The sequence below is a fragment of the Solanum stenotomum genome, chromosome 11 (genome assembly GCF_019186545.1).
Source record: "Solanum stenotomum isolate F172 chromosome 11, ASM1918654v1, whole genome shotgun sequence".
In the NCBI taxonomy this organism is placed as follows: Eukaryota; Viridiplantae; Streptophyta; class Magnoliopsida; order Solanales; family Solanaceae; genus Solanum; species Solanum stenotomum.
The window spans coordinates 8,316,357-8,337,541 of NC_064292.1; the positions used below are offsets into that span (position 1 = coordinate 8,316,357).

Consider the following 21,185-nt stretch of genomic DNA (forward strand, 5'->3'; position numbering starts at 1 on the left):
ACTAGTCTTATTGTTAATGGTTAAACGATTGTTACTTTCACACTTTTTGTTAATGGTTAAACAATTGTTACTTTCACACTTTTTCCTTTGAATGTGTCTAGTGTCTAAACTTGCAAGAAAAATGATTGTTACTTTTATGATTATTACTTTCATGCCAAATGCTGGAAAAATCATATGGTTTATTTGAAAAAAAATTTATCGTGTATATAATATATATGAGTATTTTCTTATTGGTTAAACCGAAAACCGAACCGTTAAGTACCATAAACCGATTAACCAAAAACCGATAAGAAATATGTTACTGGTTTGGTTATCGGTTTGAAGTATTTACAAACCGAAAACCGATAAACCGAACCAATAAAATCTAAAACCGAACCGAACCGAACCGACCGATGCACACCCCTAGTTAGTATGGTGTTCTTCTTGCTGAACAAGTCATTCTAAGCAACAAATTTTATTCAAATATAATTTGCGTGAATTATGGGATTATATTCCTTTTTCGCAATCGAAATTACCGCTCATTAAATCTTTTATTTTAAAAACAAATTTTGTATAATTTTTTTATATAAAAAAAATGAAATATACATAGGAAAGTCTCCATAGTAAATGAAACTATAGTTATGGGCGTAATTAGGAAAACTATAGCTATGGAGACTTCTTATGTTTATTATCTTTGCTATTTATGAAATATTTCAAAAGAGCAACTTTCACATATAGCAAACATAAAAATCATATTTGTATGTTATAGCTATAGTTTACATAATTGTGTTCCATAGCAAAATTTATGTTTGCTATGGAGCTTTTGATTTGTATAATTCGCTACAAACATCCAGTTTTATACAAATTGTTCAGTTTTGTAAAAACTCATTTATACATTGTAATTTGTATAATAAGATCTATATTTGTATAATTATAAATGTATAGGACGAAAATATATGTATTTGTATTTGTATATACACTTTTCTCTCGTTTTATACAAACACAAACGCATTTTATACATTTTATACCGAAATGTATAAAATGACTAATTGTATATCAAATTAGATGGCAAAAAAAAGGGGATGTTTGCTGAGAATTACAATTAAAATAAACTATGGCTATAACATTTAATTTGAATTAATAGTTTGCTATTTCATACAATTTTTCCCTTAAAAAAATAGATCAAATAAATTAAAACAATAACTAATTTATCTATAACTTGACAAATAAGAACAATTCACTATTTTTTATTGCTCTAAAATTTGAATTGTACACTTCCATTTAAAATTTATTCAAGTAATTGTTATCTAAGTTAATAATAGACGAAAAATCTTAATATATCAATTGATTAATTATCTAAATTTTCAGCTTATTAATAAAAAAATATTTTTTTACTTTATAATCCCCCTCCATTTTGAAATCTGAATTAAGAGTCCCAAAATTAAAGTTAAGATATTTCCAACAAAAACGATTTCATATCTAAAGAAACTCAAATTCGACAATGTTGAGTACTCTTTAGTCATTTCCATCATACATACTCTCAAAACCCCTTGACTTTACCTTTCCATCAAATCAAAATATGCCACGTAGATCCATCTTTACAGCACTTGACCGTTCATATGTCGCCACGTGGAAACGTGCACGTTAGCTCATTGTCGAAACTGCGTATTTTAGCATGAAGAACAGTGACGGAGTATGCAAAGAAAGAAGCAGAGACGGAGTTCACTATGCGACACAACAGACCAGATCAAGCTGGCCCTCTCTTTTGCCGTATATTCCAAATCCCATCGTAGCCGTCCAATTTCTAAATCAACGGTTGAGATTCACCACACAGATTTACTTCAACTCTCCTATTTCTGTCAGATTTGCTCCTTTTGTGTGTGTTTCACAGATCAAAAAGATGGCGTCTTTGGCCCTAACCTCAGCCGTCAACCTTCGTCTCCGGCCAACCCCATCTCAAAAACCACGTATTTCCATCACCCAATCTCTTCATTTCACTCAAACATCACTAAAAACCACAAATCTTGGAAAAAGTTTGAATCTCGGAGGAAAAAGATTGAATCTTGAGAAATCAAGAAGGATTATTGTAAAGACTTCGGCTTCAGCTTCAGCTTCTTCTCCTGCAATAGTTCCACAGCAGCAGCCTCCATGGCAAGGTGCAGCAATGAAGCCTTTGATTGCTTCAATAGCAACTGGGGTTATTCTCTGGTTTATCCCTGCACCTGCTGGTGTTACAAAAAATGCATGGCAGTTATTGGCTATCTTTCTTGCTACAATTGTTGGGATTATTACTCAACCATTACCTCTTGGTGCTGTAGCTCTTATGGGTCTTGGTGCTTGTGTGTTGACTAAAACTCTTACTTTTGCTGCTGCATTTTCGGCTTTTGGTGATCCAATTCCATGGTTAATTGCTCTTGCTTTTTTCTTTGCAAGAGGGTTTATTAAAACTGGATTAGGTAATAGGATTGCTTATCAGTTTGTCAAATTGTTTGGTAGTTCTTCATTGGGGTTGGGTTATAGTTTGGTTTTCAGTGAAGCCCTTTTGGCTCCTGCTATTCCTTCTGTTTCTGCAAGGGCTGGTGGGATTTTTCTGCCTTTAGTTAAGTCACTTTGTGTGGCTTGTGGAAGTAATGCAGGTGATGGAACTGAACATAAGTTGGGATCTTGGTTGATGCTTACTTGTTTTCAGACATCTGTTATTTCATCCTCTATGTTCTTGACAGCTATGGCTGCTAATCCTTTGAGTGCAAATTTGACTCTAAGTACTATAAATCAGACAATTGGGTGGATGGATTGGGCTAAGGCAGCTATAGTTCCTGGTTTGGTGTCTTTAATTGTGGTTCCATTGTTGTTGTACATCATTTATCCACCTACAGTGAAGAGTAGCCCTGATGCTCCTAGGTTGGCTAAGGAGAGGTTGGAGAAGATGGGGCCAATGTCTAAGAATGAGATTATTATGGCTGGAACTCTGCTTCTTACGGTACGAAAAAAATGATTAATTTTGCTTACTCGTCACATTTGCTTAAACTTGTTGATTGATAGTAGAAATGTATTTATTCATGTAGATTTCTGAAAATATCTGAACTAAGGAACATCCATAAGTAGTAGATAAGATTAGGATGTAAAAAGGGCAGCTCGTTGCACAAAGCATCTTGCGTTCATGCACTGACCTGGGAGGGGGAAGGTACGCATCCCAAAGGGTGTGATGTAGAGAGCCTAAGATTTGTGAATTAAGATTTTAGATATATGGGATTAGTACACATTAATGCTTGGTAGAAGAGGATTATTGCTATGATGCAGACGTGTACAGGTCTATAGAGTGAGTTTGTTAATGACTATAAGCTTACCTTTCTTAATTATAGTGTTGTTGCTTTGTTGGACTAACTAATGATCCTATTATACTTTGTGAAGACGTCAAGACGCACAAATGTAGTCTAGAACCAGTGAAGCTGCATCAACGCTGGCCTTGTTAATTTGCATTATTAGCTGGTCCCTTCTGGATGCTGCATTATTAGTTTGTCCCTTTCTGAAATCGTTGATGGCCAACCACTTCTCTCTTGTTCACTAGATGTCAGTTCATTCATCACAGACTTATAAACAGAGAGACAGAGAATGATGTGCCACTAAGTTTTGGGTGAATATATATATATATATATACATATTTATATTTGCATTTTCTTCCTTAACCTCCTTGTGACATAATTTATATTGCAAATAAAATAGCTCGAACTCTAGCCTGGTATTTGTTGGAGCATATTAAAATGCATTCTGCATTTGATCTTGCCTATGCCTTTTGTTCAGAATTGATCAATGTAGCTTGAATTTATATGATACCATCTACTGATGTTTCACTCTGAATGCTTTCTTCCAGGTCGGACTTTGGGTTTTTGGCGGTGCATTAAAGGTTGATGCTGTTACTGCAGCAATTCTTGGTCTATCTGTACTCCTTGTGACTGGGGTAGTCACATGGAAAGAATGCTTGGGTGAGGCTGTTGCTTGGGACACCCTTACTTGGTTTGCTGCACTGATTGCAATGGCTGGCTATCTGAACAAATATGGTCTCATCTCTTGGTTTAGTGAGACCGTTGTCAAGGTTTGTTTTCATTTCTTATTTTCGCTGAATGATATTTGGTTTGCTTTATTGCTACAGTTCATACCTGAATAGTATTCAGTTAATTTGTGCTTGAAAGGAAGTTGACACTTATGGATATCAAACTGCTTCCTGCGCTTGCTGATCCTTTCTTAGGTCATTTGCAAGTCTAGAATCGAATATAAGATTTTGAGCCTAAATGCCTGTAAGTTATTACTTAGGTATGTCTTTGAAGGTGTGAATCGAAGACCAAAATGCTGAACATTATCAATAGGAACTTCTCAACGATATCTATTGAAACCTTATAAGCATCATTTACAGTAGTTAAGATGACAGAGTCTTGTATTTGGAATTGTTTACATAAGCGACTAAATTATCATGTTCTGATGCTTATTTATAATGCTCTTAGAAGGATGATCCGTGTTATAACTAGTCTTCTGATTCATTCTTATCTACTTGATGATTATGTATTATTTATTAACAATATGTACCACCATCAGACATTGGTATAGTATCTCTATAACTCTATAAGCATTTAGCTGTGTGACCATGTGACGAAATGTATAGGAGTTGCTCCATTAATTTATTGCTCGTGCTTGACTTACTCGCTCTATTTTTCAGGTTGTTGGTGGATTAGGTCTTTCATGGCAGTTATCATTCGGAATTCTTGTACTTCTATACTTCTACTCCCACTATTTCTTTGCAAGTGGAGCTGCTCATATCGGAGCAATGTTCACAGCATTCTTATCTGTTGCTAGTGCACTAGGTACTCCACCATACTTGGGAGCGTTGGTGCTCTCATTCCTCTCGAACCTTATGGGTGGCATTACTCACTATGGAATTGGATCAGCCCCTGTATTCTACGGTGCAAACTATGTCCCCCTTGCGAAATGGTGGGGATACGGGTTTGTATGTTCTGTCGTCAACCTTATTATCTGGCTTGGCGTTGGAGGAATTTGGTGGAAGGCCATTGGCTTATGGTAGAGTTTCTGGCAGCATCTGATTTACAGTAGTTAACGATACCTGTTACGAGCTCTCCTCATATGATCTTGACGTGGACGTTGAGATTAGATTTCACTATTCTTTTTTCTTGAAATAAGTTTTGGTAATTTTTTGGTGGAGACTTGTGTAGTTAAAAGAATGGTAGTATGTAAAATTAGGTCCATTTATAGCTGAAGTTCAAGTTTTTTTTTCTGAAAATTTTGACATTGAAACTTCAAATTGTAAGAGCTGAGTGATAGCTCACTTCAATTCTTTTTTACATTCACCACTTTGCTGATTCTTTGGTTGGCAACTTAAAAGTGCTATTGGACCTAGTTTTTTTATCATTAGAACATAAATATTTTCATAACATTTGCTTGCATATTACAACTTTGTTGGTGATTTGAATTGCCAAACATGGTAGTGAGTGCTAAAAAGTGGAATTACTATGTACTTTCCCTTCTTTATTCAACGAACAATAACATATTCAGTGTAATTTCACAAGTGAGGTTTGGAAAAGATAGAGTGTATATAGATTTTACTTCTAACTCGTAGAAATAGAGAGATTGATTCTAACTGACCCTCAACTTGAAAAACATGGCAAAGTAGTTCGAAAAAGGAAATATAAAAATGGAAGTGGAATAACTCCTCCCCCTTCTTAATTCATGACAAGAATATTTCACATCCTTGATCTTGGATTGTTGTTCCTCATAGCTCACAAGAGGTATGTTGTCATGCGCTTCGATATTGCAACTTTTATTTGGCAAAATGAAAATTCTTTTTTTGAATCATAAATTTTCATTAAAATGATTGAATTAGACCAATATTCTTAAATGATGAAATTAATACTAATACATAATACTACATTTTCTTTTGTTTATTAAGAGATAATGGTAAATATTATTTTTTGTGAGTTTCACATTTGATTTTTCAAGTAGACGTTTATGTTTCCTAACTAAACTATCATCAACTATTTTCAAAACATAGCTCAAAGAAACTAGATCAAGTGTTTGAATACAAACATCAAGCGGGCATAACAACTTAATTTCCCCATAAAATTTTGTACATGTGACAATTATTGACTCATTAATTTTGAGACTTATTTTAATAAATAATCGGTGATAGTTTAGGTAGAAAACTCACAAAACAGTTATATTTCAAGTGTGTTTTTTACCATTATATTTTTTAAAAAAATGAAAAAATAATCCATAAAGAGGGTGTAGACCACACTCCATCAGATACAAGATGAGACATGTTTTGATAAATAGCCGGTGCTAATTCAAATAGAAAATGCGACCACTAATAATTCAGATAAAAAACTCCTAAATATATATATTTCAGATGTGTTTTTGATCATTATATGTCTATTATTAAAAGAAAAGGCATTTCTATCATTCTATGTGTGTGTTGGTGGGGGGTGGGGGGTAAACATGGAAGATGTAATTGAGATGACTACCACATTGGTTAGTAGAGAGTTGGGAATCTTTCATTTTCAATTATTATAGAACATATATATGTGGTGTAAAAGGAAATATATAGAATGTCTTCTTCACATGCTTGATAGTATCCTCATATAGTAGTGTAAAAATAGACTATTAACAGATTTAAGAGAATTGAATACATATCACATGTATAATATAATGTATTGTTAACTATACACCAAATTTGGAAACTAATACCTAGCTCCTTGATCATGAGAATTTTTTAATTTTATTTTTTGGAATTATTTTTTATTTTATTTGAAAATGATCAGTTGGATTATGAAAATTTAATTATATGTCATGTTTTTTTATAGGAAAAATACATTCTAACAACCAAATATTATTTGCAAAAACTATAACCAAATTCAACTTTATCTTTAACTCCAACTTCAAATAAAAATGTCAAATAAAGTAAAAAATTATTTGTAATAATATGTAATAACTGATATTTATAATCAAGTCCCTATATCTACAATATCCTATCTCTTTATATAGTCTTTACAAATATTTAATTGATAATCTCTTTTTATTCTCATTTATTTGTTCACGATGATGCGAAAATAGCATGTATAATTTTCGAATAAACTTTGTAATCAGTATATGTTTTTCGTCTTGTATTCCCAAGATACTTAGAACAAAACTTTGAAGAACTTGTTAAGACACAATAAAGTTTAAGAACATTTTCACAACTAGAAAATTAAAATTAGTAGAGAAACTAGAATCAGAAACAAATTAAATAAAATATACGAAATATTTTTTTTTCTTAAAGAAGAATTGTTGTCAATCTGTGTTTAAAGAATCTTACTGATTCCAACAAACTTTGCAGAAACACGAAGTTACCAAAGTTTAATGAACCAGTGAAGAACAGAAGAACATAAATTAATTCACAAATTTAAAATCTGTAACACATACCAGAATCTGGAAAAATAGAAAGAAGATCAAGCCCACTGAATGCACAGTGTCCCCTTAAGGAAATTATTCCCCTCTAGTATCCGAGGTTTGATTTGGAATATGTCTTTCCCAGGATAGAATGATCTCAATCACCAGTGTATTGATACCCAAAACGCTGGTGTCAGCGAGCCACTCAACGGCAGTAAAGTACACTTAGAATACTAGATTTAGTAGTAGAAGAAGTCTAGAAAAATTCTATATTTAAAATGAGAGGAAATTCCTCAATTTATAGAAAACAAAGGGTAGTGTGAAAAGGTTCTTATTGTGCCTTACCAGAAAGGTCACAAACCTTTGGAAAAGTCACAATCTTTCGGAAAGGTCACCACCTTTCATAAAAGTCACAACTTTTCATAAAAGTCGCAACTTTTCATAAAAGTCGCAACTCTTCATAAAAATCGCAACTTTTCATCAAAGTCACAACTCTTCATTTTCCATTCACACCTTTTAAAACCCAACATATTGATTCATTCCTTTAGTGCATGGAGCATCAGAACCAAATCAATAATTGTTCAATTATGAAAGCAAAAAGGCTTAAATTATATATCAATCCACCTTATCAAAATATAGATTCTTGTTTTAGTGCGTGAAGCATCAGTGGATAAGAAACTATCATTTCAATTTTATTGGTTCTCAATTTTATAATAATAATTTTAAATAATAATAATAAATAGGTTTAAAATTAAATTTATATATATATTTATTAATCTAATTATAATATTTAAATAAAATCGATTAAATTCGATCAAATTCGTATACAGACTAGTAGCTCCACAAGCATCAGTACTCCAAATTGTTGTTGTCTTCGTCTTTGTTGCATTAGTATTCTTTCCATTAAGGATATTTTTATCTTAGAAGGTTGGCTTATTCGATTCAACTTGAAAAATGATGACTCATTTTTTATTTTTCTTCAAGGTTTAAAGTTCATTTTATTTATTTATAATCAATAATCATTTTGTAAGAGTTAAGAGAATAAAATACTTGTTCATTTTAGCATATCGTTACCTTTATTTAAAATAAGACGCAAAAGTTAAAGCATCACGAAAACATGTCATCTTTCCTAACTCTTTAAACTTGAATTAAAATACTTTTTATTTATACTCAACAATTTTCTTTCATGACTCAAAAAAAAAAATCTTTTCATTTCTTATTCACACCTAACTCAAAAAATTATGAGATAAATTTTATTCACACCCAAAAAAAAAATCGAACATGAATTTCCAAGGCAAACACACATGTAGGTGCACTACACTCTCATTGTTCACCTAATTTAAGAAAAAAAAAAAATCTTTATTAAATTCTCCCATGTTTGTTTTTCATACTATTTTTAATCATTCTTTAAAGATTTCTGCATATTCCTTAAAAAAAGTTATTTGATTGCTTTATTTTTAATTCTAAAACTGTTTGTTACTCATTTGTCTCTAATTTAAAGGTGCTTAAGTAACAAAGCTATAAAAATGAGTTATATATGGTTTTCAATTTTTCTAAAGTATTCTAAATATTTTAGTTTATATACAACAAATTTCGGCGAAAATATATATATTCAGAGTCTTTGATTTCACGCTCTAAAGATAGAAATCAGACGTGAGCTATTGTGTATTCATCTTTCAAAATATAGTAACGAAAGGTTTGTATTTTACAAAAAAGAAAAAGCTAGTAAAATAATACTCTCTGTCCCAAACTCTTAATATGAAACTTTTTTTTTTTCTAATTTGTTCTCAAAAAAATATTTTTTTTAATTAAAGAAACTTAATTTTAAAATTTCCTTTTAATTTTATTAAAAATGNCCCATGTTTGTTTTTCATACTATTTTTAATCATTCTTTAAAGATTTCTGCATATTCCTTAAAAAAAGTTATTTGATTGCTTTATTTTTAATTCTAAAACTGTTTGTTACTCATTTGTCTCTAATTTAAAGGTCTAGCTTAAGTAACAAAGCTATAAAAATGAGTTATATATGGTTTTCAATTTTTCTAAAGTATTCTAAATATTTTAGTTTGTATACAACAAATATCGGCGAAAATATATATATTCAGAGTCTTTGATTTCATGCTCTAAAGATAGAATCAGACGTGAGCTATTGTGTATTCATATTTCAAAATATAGTAACGAAAGGTTTGTATTTTACAAAAAAAAAAAAAGCTAGTAAAATAATACTCTCTGTCCCAAACTCTTAATATGAAACTTTTTTTTTTCTAATTTGTTCTCAAAAAAATATTTTTTTATAATTAGAGAAACTTAATTTTAAAATTTCCTTTTAATTTTATTAAAAATGACCAAAAGTTACATAAAATATCTAAATTTTATTTTAAATTATAAATTATAATTTATTTTTTACTAATCAATAGTAACACATAAATTGGGAAAAAAAAAAACAACATGCCAACTATTCAAAGAAAGTGACCAACTAAGATTTCCAAGAAGAATACACGTGTCCAATCAAACTTCATGACTATGGTCTTCCAAGAATTTGAGAAACTTCTCTCAATCAAATTTGACACTTTGTTTAAGAAAATAAAAAAAATATTAAATTTTACGTTTAATAATTAAAAATATGCAAAACTATAACAAAATATTTTTTAATTTATAATTTTAAATATATCATATAAAAAATTTAAAAGAATCACATTCCAAAAAGTGTGACGAAGACAACCTATCCTGGCCTATGTACATACAAAAAAGAGAAAAAAAAGCAGAGAAACTTTTGGAGCAAAGAAAATTCGTATTCGTCTTATTTGCATCTATAATTTTGGTCCATTAATAGAGAAGTACTTTTTTTTAGTGAACAATGAAAGCTAACACAATAATTTCTCCTCTCATAAAATTCTTGTAAGTTTGGTAAGTTTATACTATAATTATAAACTTTGAATTCTTGAAATTAATTTCTTTCTTAGTTTGGTCTAAATTAGTTTTGAATGAAACTTAATTTCAATTTTCTTGGAAGTAAGTTGTTACTTTGTTGCATCTTTCCTTAACCTATTTTTGCATTCGCTGGAAAATTTCATTGTATATACAAGGTTAAAATGGTATATGATCTTTTTATGTACCTTTAGCTTCTGTATTTTCAAATAGTTTTGAGATTCAGTAAGTTGTTTTAAAAATTTTCTTCAGTTTCTAATGCTTGAGTTAGTCTTCTACTTAGAAGTCAGCCAGGACAAGGGCTTCCTTGGGGACCAGCAATGGTTCTCTAGTTCCGGCCACGTCCTGTAGGCTCAAGTCATGACAAGCCATAAAAAGTTAGACTAATATGTTGGCTAGATTGACCCATGGGTAATCTTATCAAACTGTTGTGTATTTACTTTTTCATATTTTTGAAACTACTTAATGAAAATTTTGACTCCGCCGGTGATGACGATACACATGTGTGTTAAGTTGTTGTGAGGGTGGGTGGGGGTGGGGGGTGGGGATGTACATTATATGTTTGTTGAAGGAAATCTGGATTGTGTTTTGTTAATTGAGAATTTGACATTTTCAGTGAGGGGAGTGGAAACAATTTTCTTGGTGAGTTAGCAATTTAGTATGGCAGAGAAAGAAGTTCCATTCTGCATTTTCTTTAGGGAAGCAAGGTATTTCTCTTTTCCTTTTTCATATTTGTGATCATTTTGTAAAAGATATAACTATTAACCTATTTTTTTTAACATGTTATTATTGTTGAGCTATGTGATATTATCCACTTTGTCCAACTCCGGACTGTTACTTACACCGTTAAGAGTATCCAACACCTTATAAGTAGTTTTTTTGCACTAACTTTAGGTTTTAAGGATGGTTAGTTGGTTACCTGTAGTTATCTTTTAGGTGATCCGGTAGTTATTCTAAGAACCTTTTGATGTTTTTGAAATGTTAAGATTTTTCACAAGTTATTAGTAATATATTTCTGTTTTTTTTTTCCAATTAATTGTGTGTGTCGTGAGCAGATCAGTATTTAAATTGGACGAGTTAGGCTGCGAGATTGCAAGAATCGCGCTCCCTGCTGCACTAGCTTTAACAGCAGATCCTATTGCATCTCTGGTTGATACAGCATTCATTGGCCAAATAGGTAATCGTTAGACGTTAGCAAGATAGTTATAACTACTTCCTCCGTTTCAATTTGTTTGTCTGGTTTTGACTTGGCACGGTGTTTAAGACAAACAAATTGAAATGGAGGGAGTACTACTTTACAGAAACAGATTTTTTAAGTTATAACCTCAAAAATTGTTTGATATAGGTCCTGTTGAGCTTGCTGCTGTGGGGATTTCGATTGCTGTTTTCAATCAAGCATCAAGGATTGCAATTTTTCCGCTTGTCAGTGTCACTACCTCTTTTGTTGCTGAGGAGGATGCCATCACAAAAGTAAGTCCCGAACCACGAGGCAACGAAAGCCAGGATATACAATCACAAGATGTTGAAGGATTGGATACAGAGTCGCAATCGAACAGTGAAAACAAAGAGCTAATACCTCAAAACAGTATGTTGGAAATCCATGTTTTTTATCACACTATTATATGGAGAAGATTTAATCTAAGTTCCTTCCGCTTCTTGATAATGGTATTGTCTCCCGTTATATCAATTGATTCTGCAGGGAGTGTGTACAAGTCCGAAACGACAGCTACATCCTTTGAAGTTGTGAAGCCAAAGCCTGAAAAGAAGCACATTCCATCTGCATCGTCTGCATTGATCATCGGTGCCATCCTTGGCTTCATCCAAGCCACCTTTCTAATTTCCGGAGCAAAGCCTATATTGAGCTTCATGGGAGTCAAACATGTAAGTAAAGTTCTTAATAAAGTAGCAACAGACACAACTTTCAACTGCTTCAGTTGAATGGTTGAACTCGTTGAATATATGTTCCATCTGCCTTCGTTGAGTCCTCTCATATTACAGGGATCACCCATGCTAAAACCAGCTCAAGAGTACCTAAAATTGAGGTCACTTGGTGCACCGGCAGTTCTTCTCTCATTAGCCATGCAAGGAGTTTTTCGAGGATTTAAAGATACGAAAACTCCACTCTTTGCAACTGGTGAGCTACTAAGAAATTGACAGATGAAGTTCAAATTCAGTTAAGAAAAATCTAACTCAGTTTCTTTCTTTTTCTTTTTGTGCTTTGATCTCGCCAGTGGCTGGAGATTTGACAAACATAATTTTGGACCCCATATTCATTTTTGCGTTCCATATGGGTGTCAGAGGTGCTGCAATTGCTCATGTAATTTCACAGTGAGTCTCTATCATGTCTCCATAAAAACAAAATTTGTGAGAGAATAGTTTTCCGATATATCATTGACGTAGATTCTTATATGACTTGGTAGTGCAGGTACCTAATTTCAGTAATACTGTTTTGGAGATTGATGGAAAAAGTTGATCTCTTACCTCCTAGTCTAAAGTATATGCAATTTGCTCGATTTCTCACAAATGGTGAGGTTTTCTTTGATGTTGTTTATCTTTACTTCAAACGTAGGGTCGAGTTCTTAGATAGTTACTTAACTAATACTTAATACTTATTATCTCAGAAAGTCACTCTTCTTCTTGATTCTCATTTTTCTTTAATAAAGAAAGTCTTAGAAAGTCACTCTTCTTCTTGATTCTCATTTTTCTTCAATAAAGAAAGTGACTTTCTGAGTGAACAACTATTAGTTGAGTGACCATCTCAGAAATCAACTCTTCAAACGTATAATTTTGGTATAACAAGGCTTAAGAAATGCTTATGTTAGATTCTTAATGTCTCCCTTCTTTCATCTTTTTAGTCTACAGAATTTTTGTAACGTGTTCAATTCATTCGGTCTGTCTTCATCTTATATTCGTGTTCCTATGTAATGTCATCTGATTGCTTTGGCATTTGCAAAAGGAAGTTGAATACAAAAAGAGTAGACGGGCAGATTCTTAGGATATCAAACTGTTGACAATGTGAAATGCTTTTATTCACTAGATTTCGTTCTGCTTTTCGATCTACTAATTAAAAGAAAGTTTCTAATGTTCCAACAATAAGATGGAATTAGTTCATTAACTGTTGTCTCCTTTACTTTTCATCCTCTTTTTTTCCCCGGAATTTCAGGATTTCTATTGTTAATGAGGGTCATAGCAGTGACGTTCTGTGTAACGTTAGCTGCATCATTAGCTGCAAGGTTAGGACCCACAGAAATGGCTGCATTTCAGGTCTGCTTGCAGGTTTGGTTGACTACATCTCTTTTAGCTGATGGTTTGGCCGTTGCTGGTCAGGTGATATATGATCTTCCTATCATTTCAACTGTTGTAGTGAGCCTTTCTGTTCTTGCCTGTCTGTCTACTGTCCGACCAGGGTTGTCTTTTCGCTTTGACTCACCAGTGGCGGCTCAAGCTAATTAGTGGCCTAAAGCCAAAAATAAGTTGGAGGCCTAAATTTTAATTATTTTTTTTATATCTGAGATTCAATTTATTTCTTTCTTTTTAATAAAACAAGTTTTATTTTTTTTATGATCTTAAACTAAAGATATATATATACCAAAATATTTTAATCTTGTGGTCTTAAACATATCATGTGGAAGTTAAATTTAAAAATTGATCCATTAAAAAAGAAACATTCTTTAATGTTTCGAAACAAATTAAAACATTCTTTATTTTTTTTGTTAAAAAAAACTTATGATAATTTTGTAATTACTAAAAAATTAGGCCCTTCGATTTTGGGGGCCAAGGCATATGCCTCATTTTTAAAGGCATTGAGCCACCCCTGTGACTCACCTTCCTTATCTTTCGATATGGACTTACATGTGTTCTAAATACAACTATTCTTAGTGATTTCTGCTATCTGGCTCAAGTTAGACAAGCAGGGAAGGATGTTATGTCACCGGTCACCACCCTGCCTATCTAGTATCTATCCAAGGATGTACCATATAGTCCTTGAATTCCTGCTTTATTTACTGAAGAAATATCGTCATTATCCCTCTCAAACTAACCTGTCACAGGTCACCATGTGTACACCGGAAGATGTTTCCATATCAACAAAGCTTTGGCTACTGGATTCGTATTTCTCGAAATGAGTTAGCACCTTAAATTGTTGTTCGCTATAACGGAACAAAAAATTTCACTTAGGAAGCCCAAATGTGAAATAGTAATTAGCACTACTAGTTTTTTTTAAATGTAGACTACCAAGTAATATTGATCTTCTGTGCAGAAACAATATATTTTAGAGCTAACTATCAACTGTTCCCTTTTTCTACGTGAACTATCACCATGTATGTACTAAATCTAACCTGCAAAAGCATCAAAACTATTAAATTGTAAACGAAATTCAGAACTTTGACCTTTCTTTTCTCCATCAGGCCATATTAGCAAGTGCATTTGCTCAAAACGACTTCAGTAGGGCTACTGCTACAGCATCAAGAGTGTTGCAGGTACGTACTTAGGCTGTTCTATTAGTAGAGGTACGTGTATCCTTAATGATGAACTATTTTTGACCTCCAATTCTTGAAAATTTTGCAGTTGGGATTAGTTCTAGGATTGGTGCTAGCACTTATCCTTGGAGTTGGTTTACATTTTGGAGCTAGATTATTTACAAAAGACGTCAACGTCATCCACCTAATTGGCATTGGCATTCCGGTATCCACCATATCCTAATATGCTTTGTCAATACACCTTAGAGAACTTTTCGAGGTAAAGTAATGGATTTTGGACCTCACAATTTCTTCCCATTTCAGTTTGTCGCGGCAACACAACCTATCAACGCCCTGGCCTTTGTCTTTGATGGTGTAAACTTTGGCGCATCTGACTTTGCATATTCTGCCTACTCAATGGTAAGCTCACTTGGCATTCCTTTTCTTTTTTCGTCTGTCGACAACACAAGTCAAGCATATCCTCAAGTTAAAATGTAGTCATCTTTTTCGCCATCTCCTCAAAACACTAAAGCCAGCGCTTTCCTCAAAACACCTCCCTCCCCTCCCCTCAAAACAGTAAATTTCAACAAATATTAAATTCTGAGAATGCATTTTGTGTTCAGGTAACAGTGGCTTTATTCAGCATTGTGTTCTTGTTCATTCTTTCATCAAGTTATAAATTCGTCGGAATTTGGGTGGCTCTAACCATCTATATGAGTCTCAGAGCTTTAGCAGGCTTCTGGAGGTATATATATATGGTCAATTTGTAATGCACTCCAAATCTATGTTGCTCAGACTCTCCAAAAATGTTGCTACACACGTGTCAGGTCCTTCAAAATGACACTAGTTTTGGAGGATTCGACACGTACCCCTCATTGCAGAGTCCGAGCAACATAGCTCTAAATCTAATCTGTTTAAAGCATAAGCTAATCTGTTTCACCATGTCCATTTGCAGGATAGGAACTAGAACAGGGCCATGGAAGTTTCTCAAGAGCTAAAATAGTCTCTGTTAGAATATTATAATATGTGGATACTCATATTCTATAAAACTATTTTTACTTGTTGTAGTGTCAATAAAGTAGCACCATTAAATCATAGTTTAGTGTCTTGTGGTGATGGCAAATGAAAATACGAAATATATATATCTAATTCTATTTATACTTGTTATGGAAAAAATGTATGCATATATGTGTATATATCTTAAATAGTGTATATACAGTGTATTGCAACAAAGTGTAGTAAGTAAGACAGCATCATATTTTGAATAGCTTATATGCATCAGCTAAAACTAGAAGAATTAATAAGAGATGGCTCTTTCTTTGTTCTGCTGTCAATACTAAGTAGTAAAATACAATCTACTATTACAACAACAACATACCCAGTATAGTCTCACAGGAGGGTAGATGTACGTAGACTTTACCACTACCCTTGAGGGAACAAAGAGGCTGTTTTTGACAGACTCTCGACTCGAGAACAGGTTTGAGAGAAGAGCAAGAGTAAAAAATAATGAAGAAAGAAAAGTACTAACAATAAAATCTTTTCCTATTTAGATGCTTGCACGGGCTCATCTGCTTCCAACAATCCAACAAAGTGAGTTTCACAGAAGGGAGGTTAGCGAGATCCCAACTCTGATGCAACAGAATCTTGTAAGTTTCTCCATACCTTAGACATGGTCTTTTTATGTCCCAACAAACAAGTTCTGGTGGTAGCCATTGTTTCCTCATAAGTATACGTTGCCATGGATGATTGATGTATATTCTTTCTTCTTATGCTTTCAAGAATATCATCACCAACCTACATAAATATTTGTAAGGAAATCTATATGCTTCAACAGAAAACTCACCTTATATTCAATTTAGCAAACCAATTGACAAACCTTAGTTATCCATGGTCATGTTGTGGCACAATTAAATATGTGCAAACATTGAAGGATAGTGCAAATACAATCTATCCTACATAGATTCACTCAAAAAGATTTTCTATAGTGACAGCAGATCTCTGATGCTTACAAGAACTAAAAACTTTCGATTTAACATGGTTGCACAAACATTTGTATTTTTGTTACATAGGAAACAAACCTTGTGTATCGTACACCTTTGAATTCTATTAGAGCTTTGACTTCGATAGTGGACATGTGCATAACTCTAAACTCACTGAAAATGGAAAGAAGAAGTATACATGAATTGCTATAGAGATGAAGATCATGGTAAAAAGTTACTTGTTCATTAATATTATATTATGCTAGCAATTTTGTGGAGCAAATTATTTAATTCCTATCTATACTAGATTTTGTTTTACAGTGTTACCACGCCGATATAAAGATTTTATCACCTTTTTTTTTGTTATCTAAAATTAAATTCATCTCGAAGTGAAGATGATTTCTCGGCATCATAGTGGCAATAAACACTCCATGCTGCTCAACAAGATTTTAAAAAAAGGAAAAGAATAAACAAAAAAGCCAAGGGAAGTAAACAAATATAGGAAGCTTCTGAGGAAAAAGAAAAACTTACATTTGTGAGAGCATCACTCGTTTTAATCATTAAAGGTATTCCTCATCGATCGCTATGATGGAGATATGAGCAATTTCTGGCCAGTATTCCCCCTTGTCAAATTCTAGGAGTGGTTTGAGGAATGGACAGTTGGAAATATCTAGTTTAGAGAGGGAAGAGAGCATTCCTTTTGCTGGAAGGGATTGGAGATTAGCGCAATGCGCGATGGTCAGCTCATAGAGGGAGGAAGGCAGTGCTGATTCGGAAAGTGATTGGAGATTAGGACAATCCTCGATGTTCAGCTCGGAGAGGGAGGAGGGAAGGGAAAGAGACTGGAGTTGATGGCAGGAGAAGATGCTTAGGCTTTGAAGTGAAGTGAGGTGAGAAAGAGAGGAGGGAAGCCCTTCTTCCAGCATTGACTGAATTTGAGGTAAATTACCAATACGTAGATCTTCAAGAGAGGTGAGGCTTTTGAGGAGTTGGGTGCTTAATGTTTTCAGATTGGATACCTCAAGTATTTGAATAGAGCAAGGCAACTCCCAATGTTCGATCTCTTCGTCACTGCCATCATGTTCGATCACTAACTTTTTGAGACAGGGGAGTCTATGTAAACTCCACTCTTTTCGGCTGTTCACCAGTTTCTTGCAATTCCCAATTCGAAGTTGTTGTAAATTGAATGGCATTCCTCCTTCAGGAAAGGACTCTATTTCTGGACAATCCAACAGTTCCAGTTCCTTGAGAGATGGAAGGAGTTCCTGCATACGTTCTGGCAGCCACTTCAGCTTGTCACAGTAGACGATACCCAAGTACGTCATCTGGCTGCCTCCACATGCAACCGAAAGGTTGTGACATCCAAAAATGAAGAGTCTCTCAGTCACAGTAGGAATCGAAAAGCTAGTTATGTTATGGCAACTAGATATATTCAATTTGCATGCTCTTGGGACCAACTCAGGTGATATATCATCTATAGAAACACATTCATGCAGTTTCAATATCTCGAGAAACATGTTACAATAACTCATCTCACCGACTGGTGGATCCAATTTCAATTTCTGGCAACGAGATATGGTTATTGTCTTCAAGGTACTCGGCAGTATGCTAAAAGGTAAGGAGGTAAGAGAGTTACAACCAACAATATATAAATCAACAATGTGCTTCATTCCCTTAAGTTGGGATGTAAACAGTTCAGCCTCATTAAAAAGAGGTGTCTCCAAATTGAGTTCAGGACATCTTGAAATGCTCAATTCTGTCAGAGAACAAAGATTTTCAGGCAACTTCCCTATCAACTTCGGACAATTTTCAATTGAAAGATTCTCAAGTATAGGGAACTCGCCACTTCCTAGTACGTGCCATTGCTTCCACTCTGGCATATCTTCAAATTCAAGCTTCTCAAGAGAGTTAAAATGTTTTCCAGATGACGAACTTCCATAGAATTCTTCTGTAACCTCTGTTATTCGATGCATCCTTCTAATTAAAAGGAATTTCAAAGAAGGGAGTTGTCCTAGTGCTGGCAAGGAATCAATAGACAATTTAACCAGCTCAAGAAACGAAAGACTAGCTGGCCAATTTGGAAATTTTGTCCCTCTATATCCGGTGATTTGGAGTTCTTTTATGTTTGTGTGTGGACATAGTTCATCAAGTATGTCTCTTTCAGTTTGTGAATTGTCGGCGGTACTTTCACTCCACTCCAATGATAACTTGTCAACATGATTCTTCTCCCAAAAGTTTGCCTTTAGAGCTTCCCTTCTATCAACCACATTTTGCAACTCTAGAATTGATAGAGATCCATACAAGTTATGCAGTTCACCCAAATCTTCCATTCTCAATCCACCATGACCACGTAGAAGAAGCTTAGCTCCCACTAGCACTTGGAGGCTTTTCAACTTGCTTAGATGTAGCAGCATCTTCAAGCTAAAAGTGTTGCTTACGTCAAGATGGCGTAAGTTGATTAGCTTTTCCATCTGCAGTGGTAACTCCTTAAGATTACTACAATGTGACAGGAGAAGTGTCTCCAAGTTATACAATACACAAATGGAATCTGGCAACTTTTCAATCAGCACCCTAGAAAGGTCCAAGAATCTGAGAAGCTTTAATTTGATAAACAACACATCTGGCAACTCCACAATCCAACTATTTGACAACGATAATGCCCTTAAGGATGTTAGTCTTGGCAATATGTTATGCAACACCCTCTTGGTTAGCGGAGGTGAGTAATCAGTATCGATTAGAAGCAATGTCCTCAGCTGCTCTGATTTAAAGAGTGATTTCAATTTCTCAAAGTCGCCATTTTTTCCTATTGAATAGGACATGTGCCGACATTGTTCCATAATATGCGATCCTTTGTTCTCTTCCAACCTTATACAAAGATTTGAAGATGCAATTTGGGCCAAATCATTGACAAGGTCATGCATTAAGAATCCCTCCGGTTTCCATTCAGACTCTGGGACCCTTTCGAACAATGATCTTGATCTCAACTCAAGAAAGCATTGGTTACCTGAATGAAACTGCTGTACAAGACCATTAGCAATCCATAAGTATATAACTTGGTCTTTGCAAAATAGATAATCTTTTGGATATATTGCACAATAAGCAAAACATTGCTTCAAATCTGGAGGAAGATCATTGTAGCTCAGCATCAACGCTGGTAATATACCATTCAAACAACTTGGCTGGTCCCATATTTTCCTACTTAAAATGTCTCTCCACTCTTCCACCTCTGATTTGCAGCGCAAAATACCAGCAAGAGTCTTTAGAGCTAAAGGCAACCCTTTGCACTTGTCTGCAATTTTTCTTCCAACCTCTTCAAATTTTGGGTGTTCCTCAGGATCCCTATTTTCTAGTGAATGTCGTTTGAATAAATCCCAAGAGACTTCACTAGACAGAGTTCCCACGTTGATTGCTCTGCTACCCATCATCGAGGCAACATTCTCCTTACGTGTAGTTACAATGATCTTACTTCCCATACCTCCTTGTACAAAAAGATTTCTCAGGTCATCCCACTCTTTATAGTTATCATTCCACACATCATCAAGGACAACAAGAAACTTCTTTCCCTTCAGGCTTCTCTTCAATTTGACCTATAGCTGATTAAGATTGTCACCAACCTTTAAGTCAAATGAGCCAATTTCTTGAAGTAACCCTTTCATTATTCTGAAAGCATCATATGCCTCAGAAACACAAAACCAAGCTTTCAAACCAAAATGGTTTTTCACCTTCTCATCATTGTAAACCACTTTAGCAAGTGTTGTCTTACCTACACCCCCCATTCCAACAATAGGAACTACAGTCAAATTTTTTCCATTTGCATCTTCAGACAATAAATGGTCAATCAAATTCTCTATATCATTCATCCTTCCAAAGATATCAGAATCGTCAACCAAAGAAGTTGAAGGTGTTCTAGTTTCTCGTTTAGTCGAACCAAAATGTTCCTTTAAGCCAAGTAGACCAATTTGCTCTTGCAAATCCTTCAATGTTTCAATAGTGTCTTCCAACTTCTCCGTTATGTTAAGAAAGAAATCACCACTCAAGCACAGGTTGAGGTCACTTACTTGCTGGTTGCTAGCCACCTTAAGTCTCAAAACCTCATAATTGACTTGTTCCATCAAATTTTCAGCAGAGTCCACAGCATCTCGAAGCTCATTAAGCCACTGGCTCACAAATTGATTTGATGCTTGCTTATTCTCTGCATCACTTAACACAGTTTGAAGACCAAGCAAAGTCATTCTCAGTTTCTTTAAGAGCCGAACATCATTCGTATGCTTCTGAAACATGTTGAGCAGATCACCCTGAGGAGTAAGCCTATCAAAGAGAACATTCAAAGCTGAAGAGAGAAATGCACCACCAACTGCTAAGCTAATATCCATTTCTGAAATCTGCAAAGCAAAACAAGAAAACACAAAATG

The 21,185-nt window shown here is 34.1% G+C and overlaps 2 protein-coding genes and 1 pseudogene across 3 annotated transcripts; 2 read left to right on the forward strand and 1 right to left on the reverse strand.

The window, feature by feature from the left end:
• Positions 1–1,835: 1,835 nt before the first annotated feature.
• On the forward strand, positions 1,836–5,333 carry LOC125844060 (dicarboxylate transporter 1, chloroplastic). The gene is made up of 3 exons (XM_049523294.1): positions 1,836–2,959; positions 3,851–4,072; positions 4,691–5,333. The coding sequence occupies exons 1-3, from the start codon at positions 1,880–1,882 to the stop codon at positions 5,051–5,053; spliced, it is 1,665 nt and encodes a 554-aa protein (XP_049379251.1). The 5' UTR covers positions 1,836–1,879; the 3' UTR covers positions 5,054–5,333.
• Positions 5,334–10,259: 4,926 nt separating this feature from the next.
• On the forward strand, positions 10,260–15,889 carry LOC125844062 (protein DETOXIFICATION 42). The gene is made up of 14 exons (XM_049523296.1): positions 10,260–10,316; positions 10,954–11,044; positions 11,393–11,514; positions 11,683–11,922; positions 12,037–12,218; positions 12,336–12,471; positions 12,569–12,665; positions 12,763–12,863; positions 13,501–13,664; positions 14,744–14,815; positions 14,904–15,020; positions 15,119–15,214; positions 15,418–15,539; positions 15,750–15,889. Exons 2-14 carry the CDS (start codon positions 10,998–11,000, stop codon positions 15,790–15,792), a joined length of 1,539 nt encoding a protein of 512 aa, XP_049379253.1. The 5' UTR covers positions 10,260–10,316; positions 10,954–10,997; the 3' UTR covers positions 15,793–15,889.
• A 304-nt stretch (positions 15,890–16,193) lies between these two features.
• On the reverse strand, positions 16,194–21,185 carry LOC125844055 (putative disease resistance protein RGA4; annotated as a pseudogene). The gene is made up of 3 exons (XR_007444105.1): positions 17,305–21,185; positions 16,873–16,947; positions 16,194–16,588 (listed from the first exon to the last, which is right to left on the reverse strand). The product of XR_007444105.1 is annotated as a putative disease resistance protein RGA4 (transcript).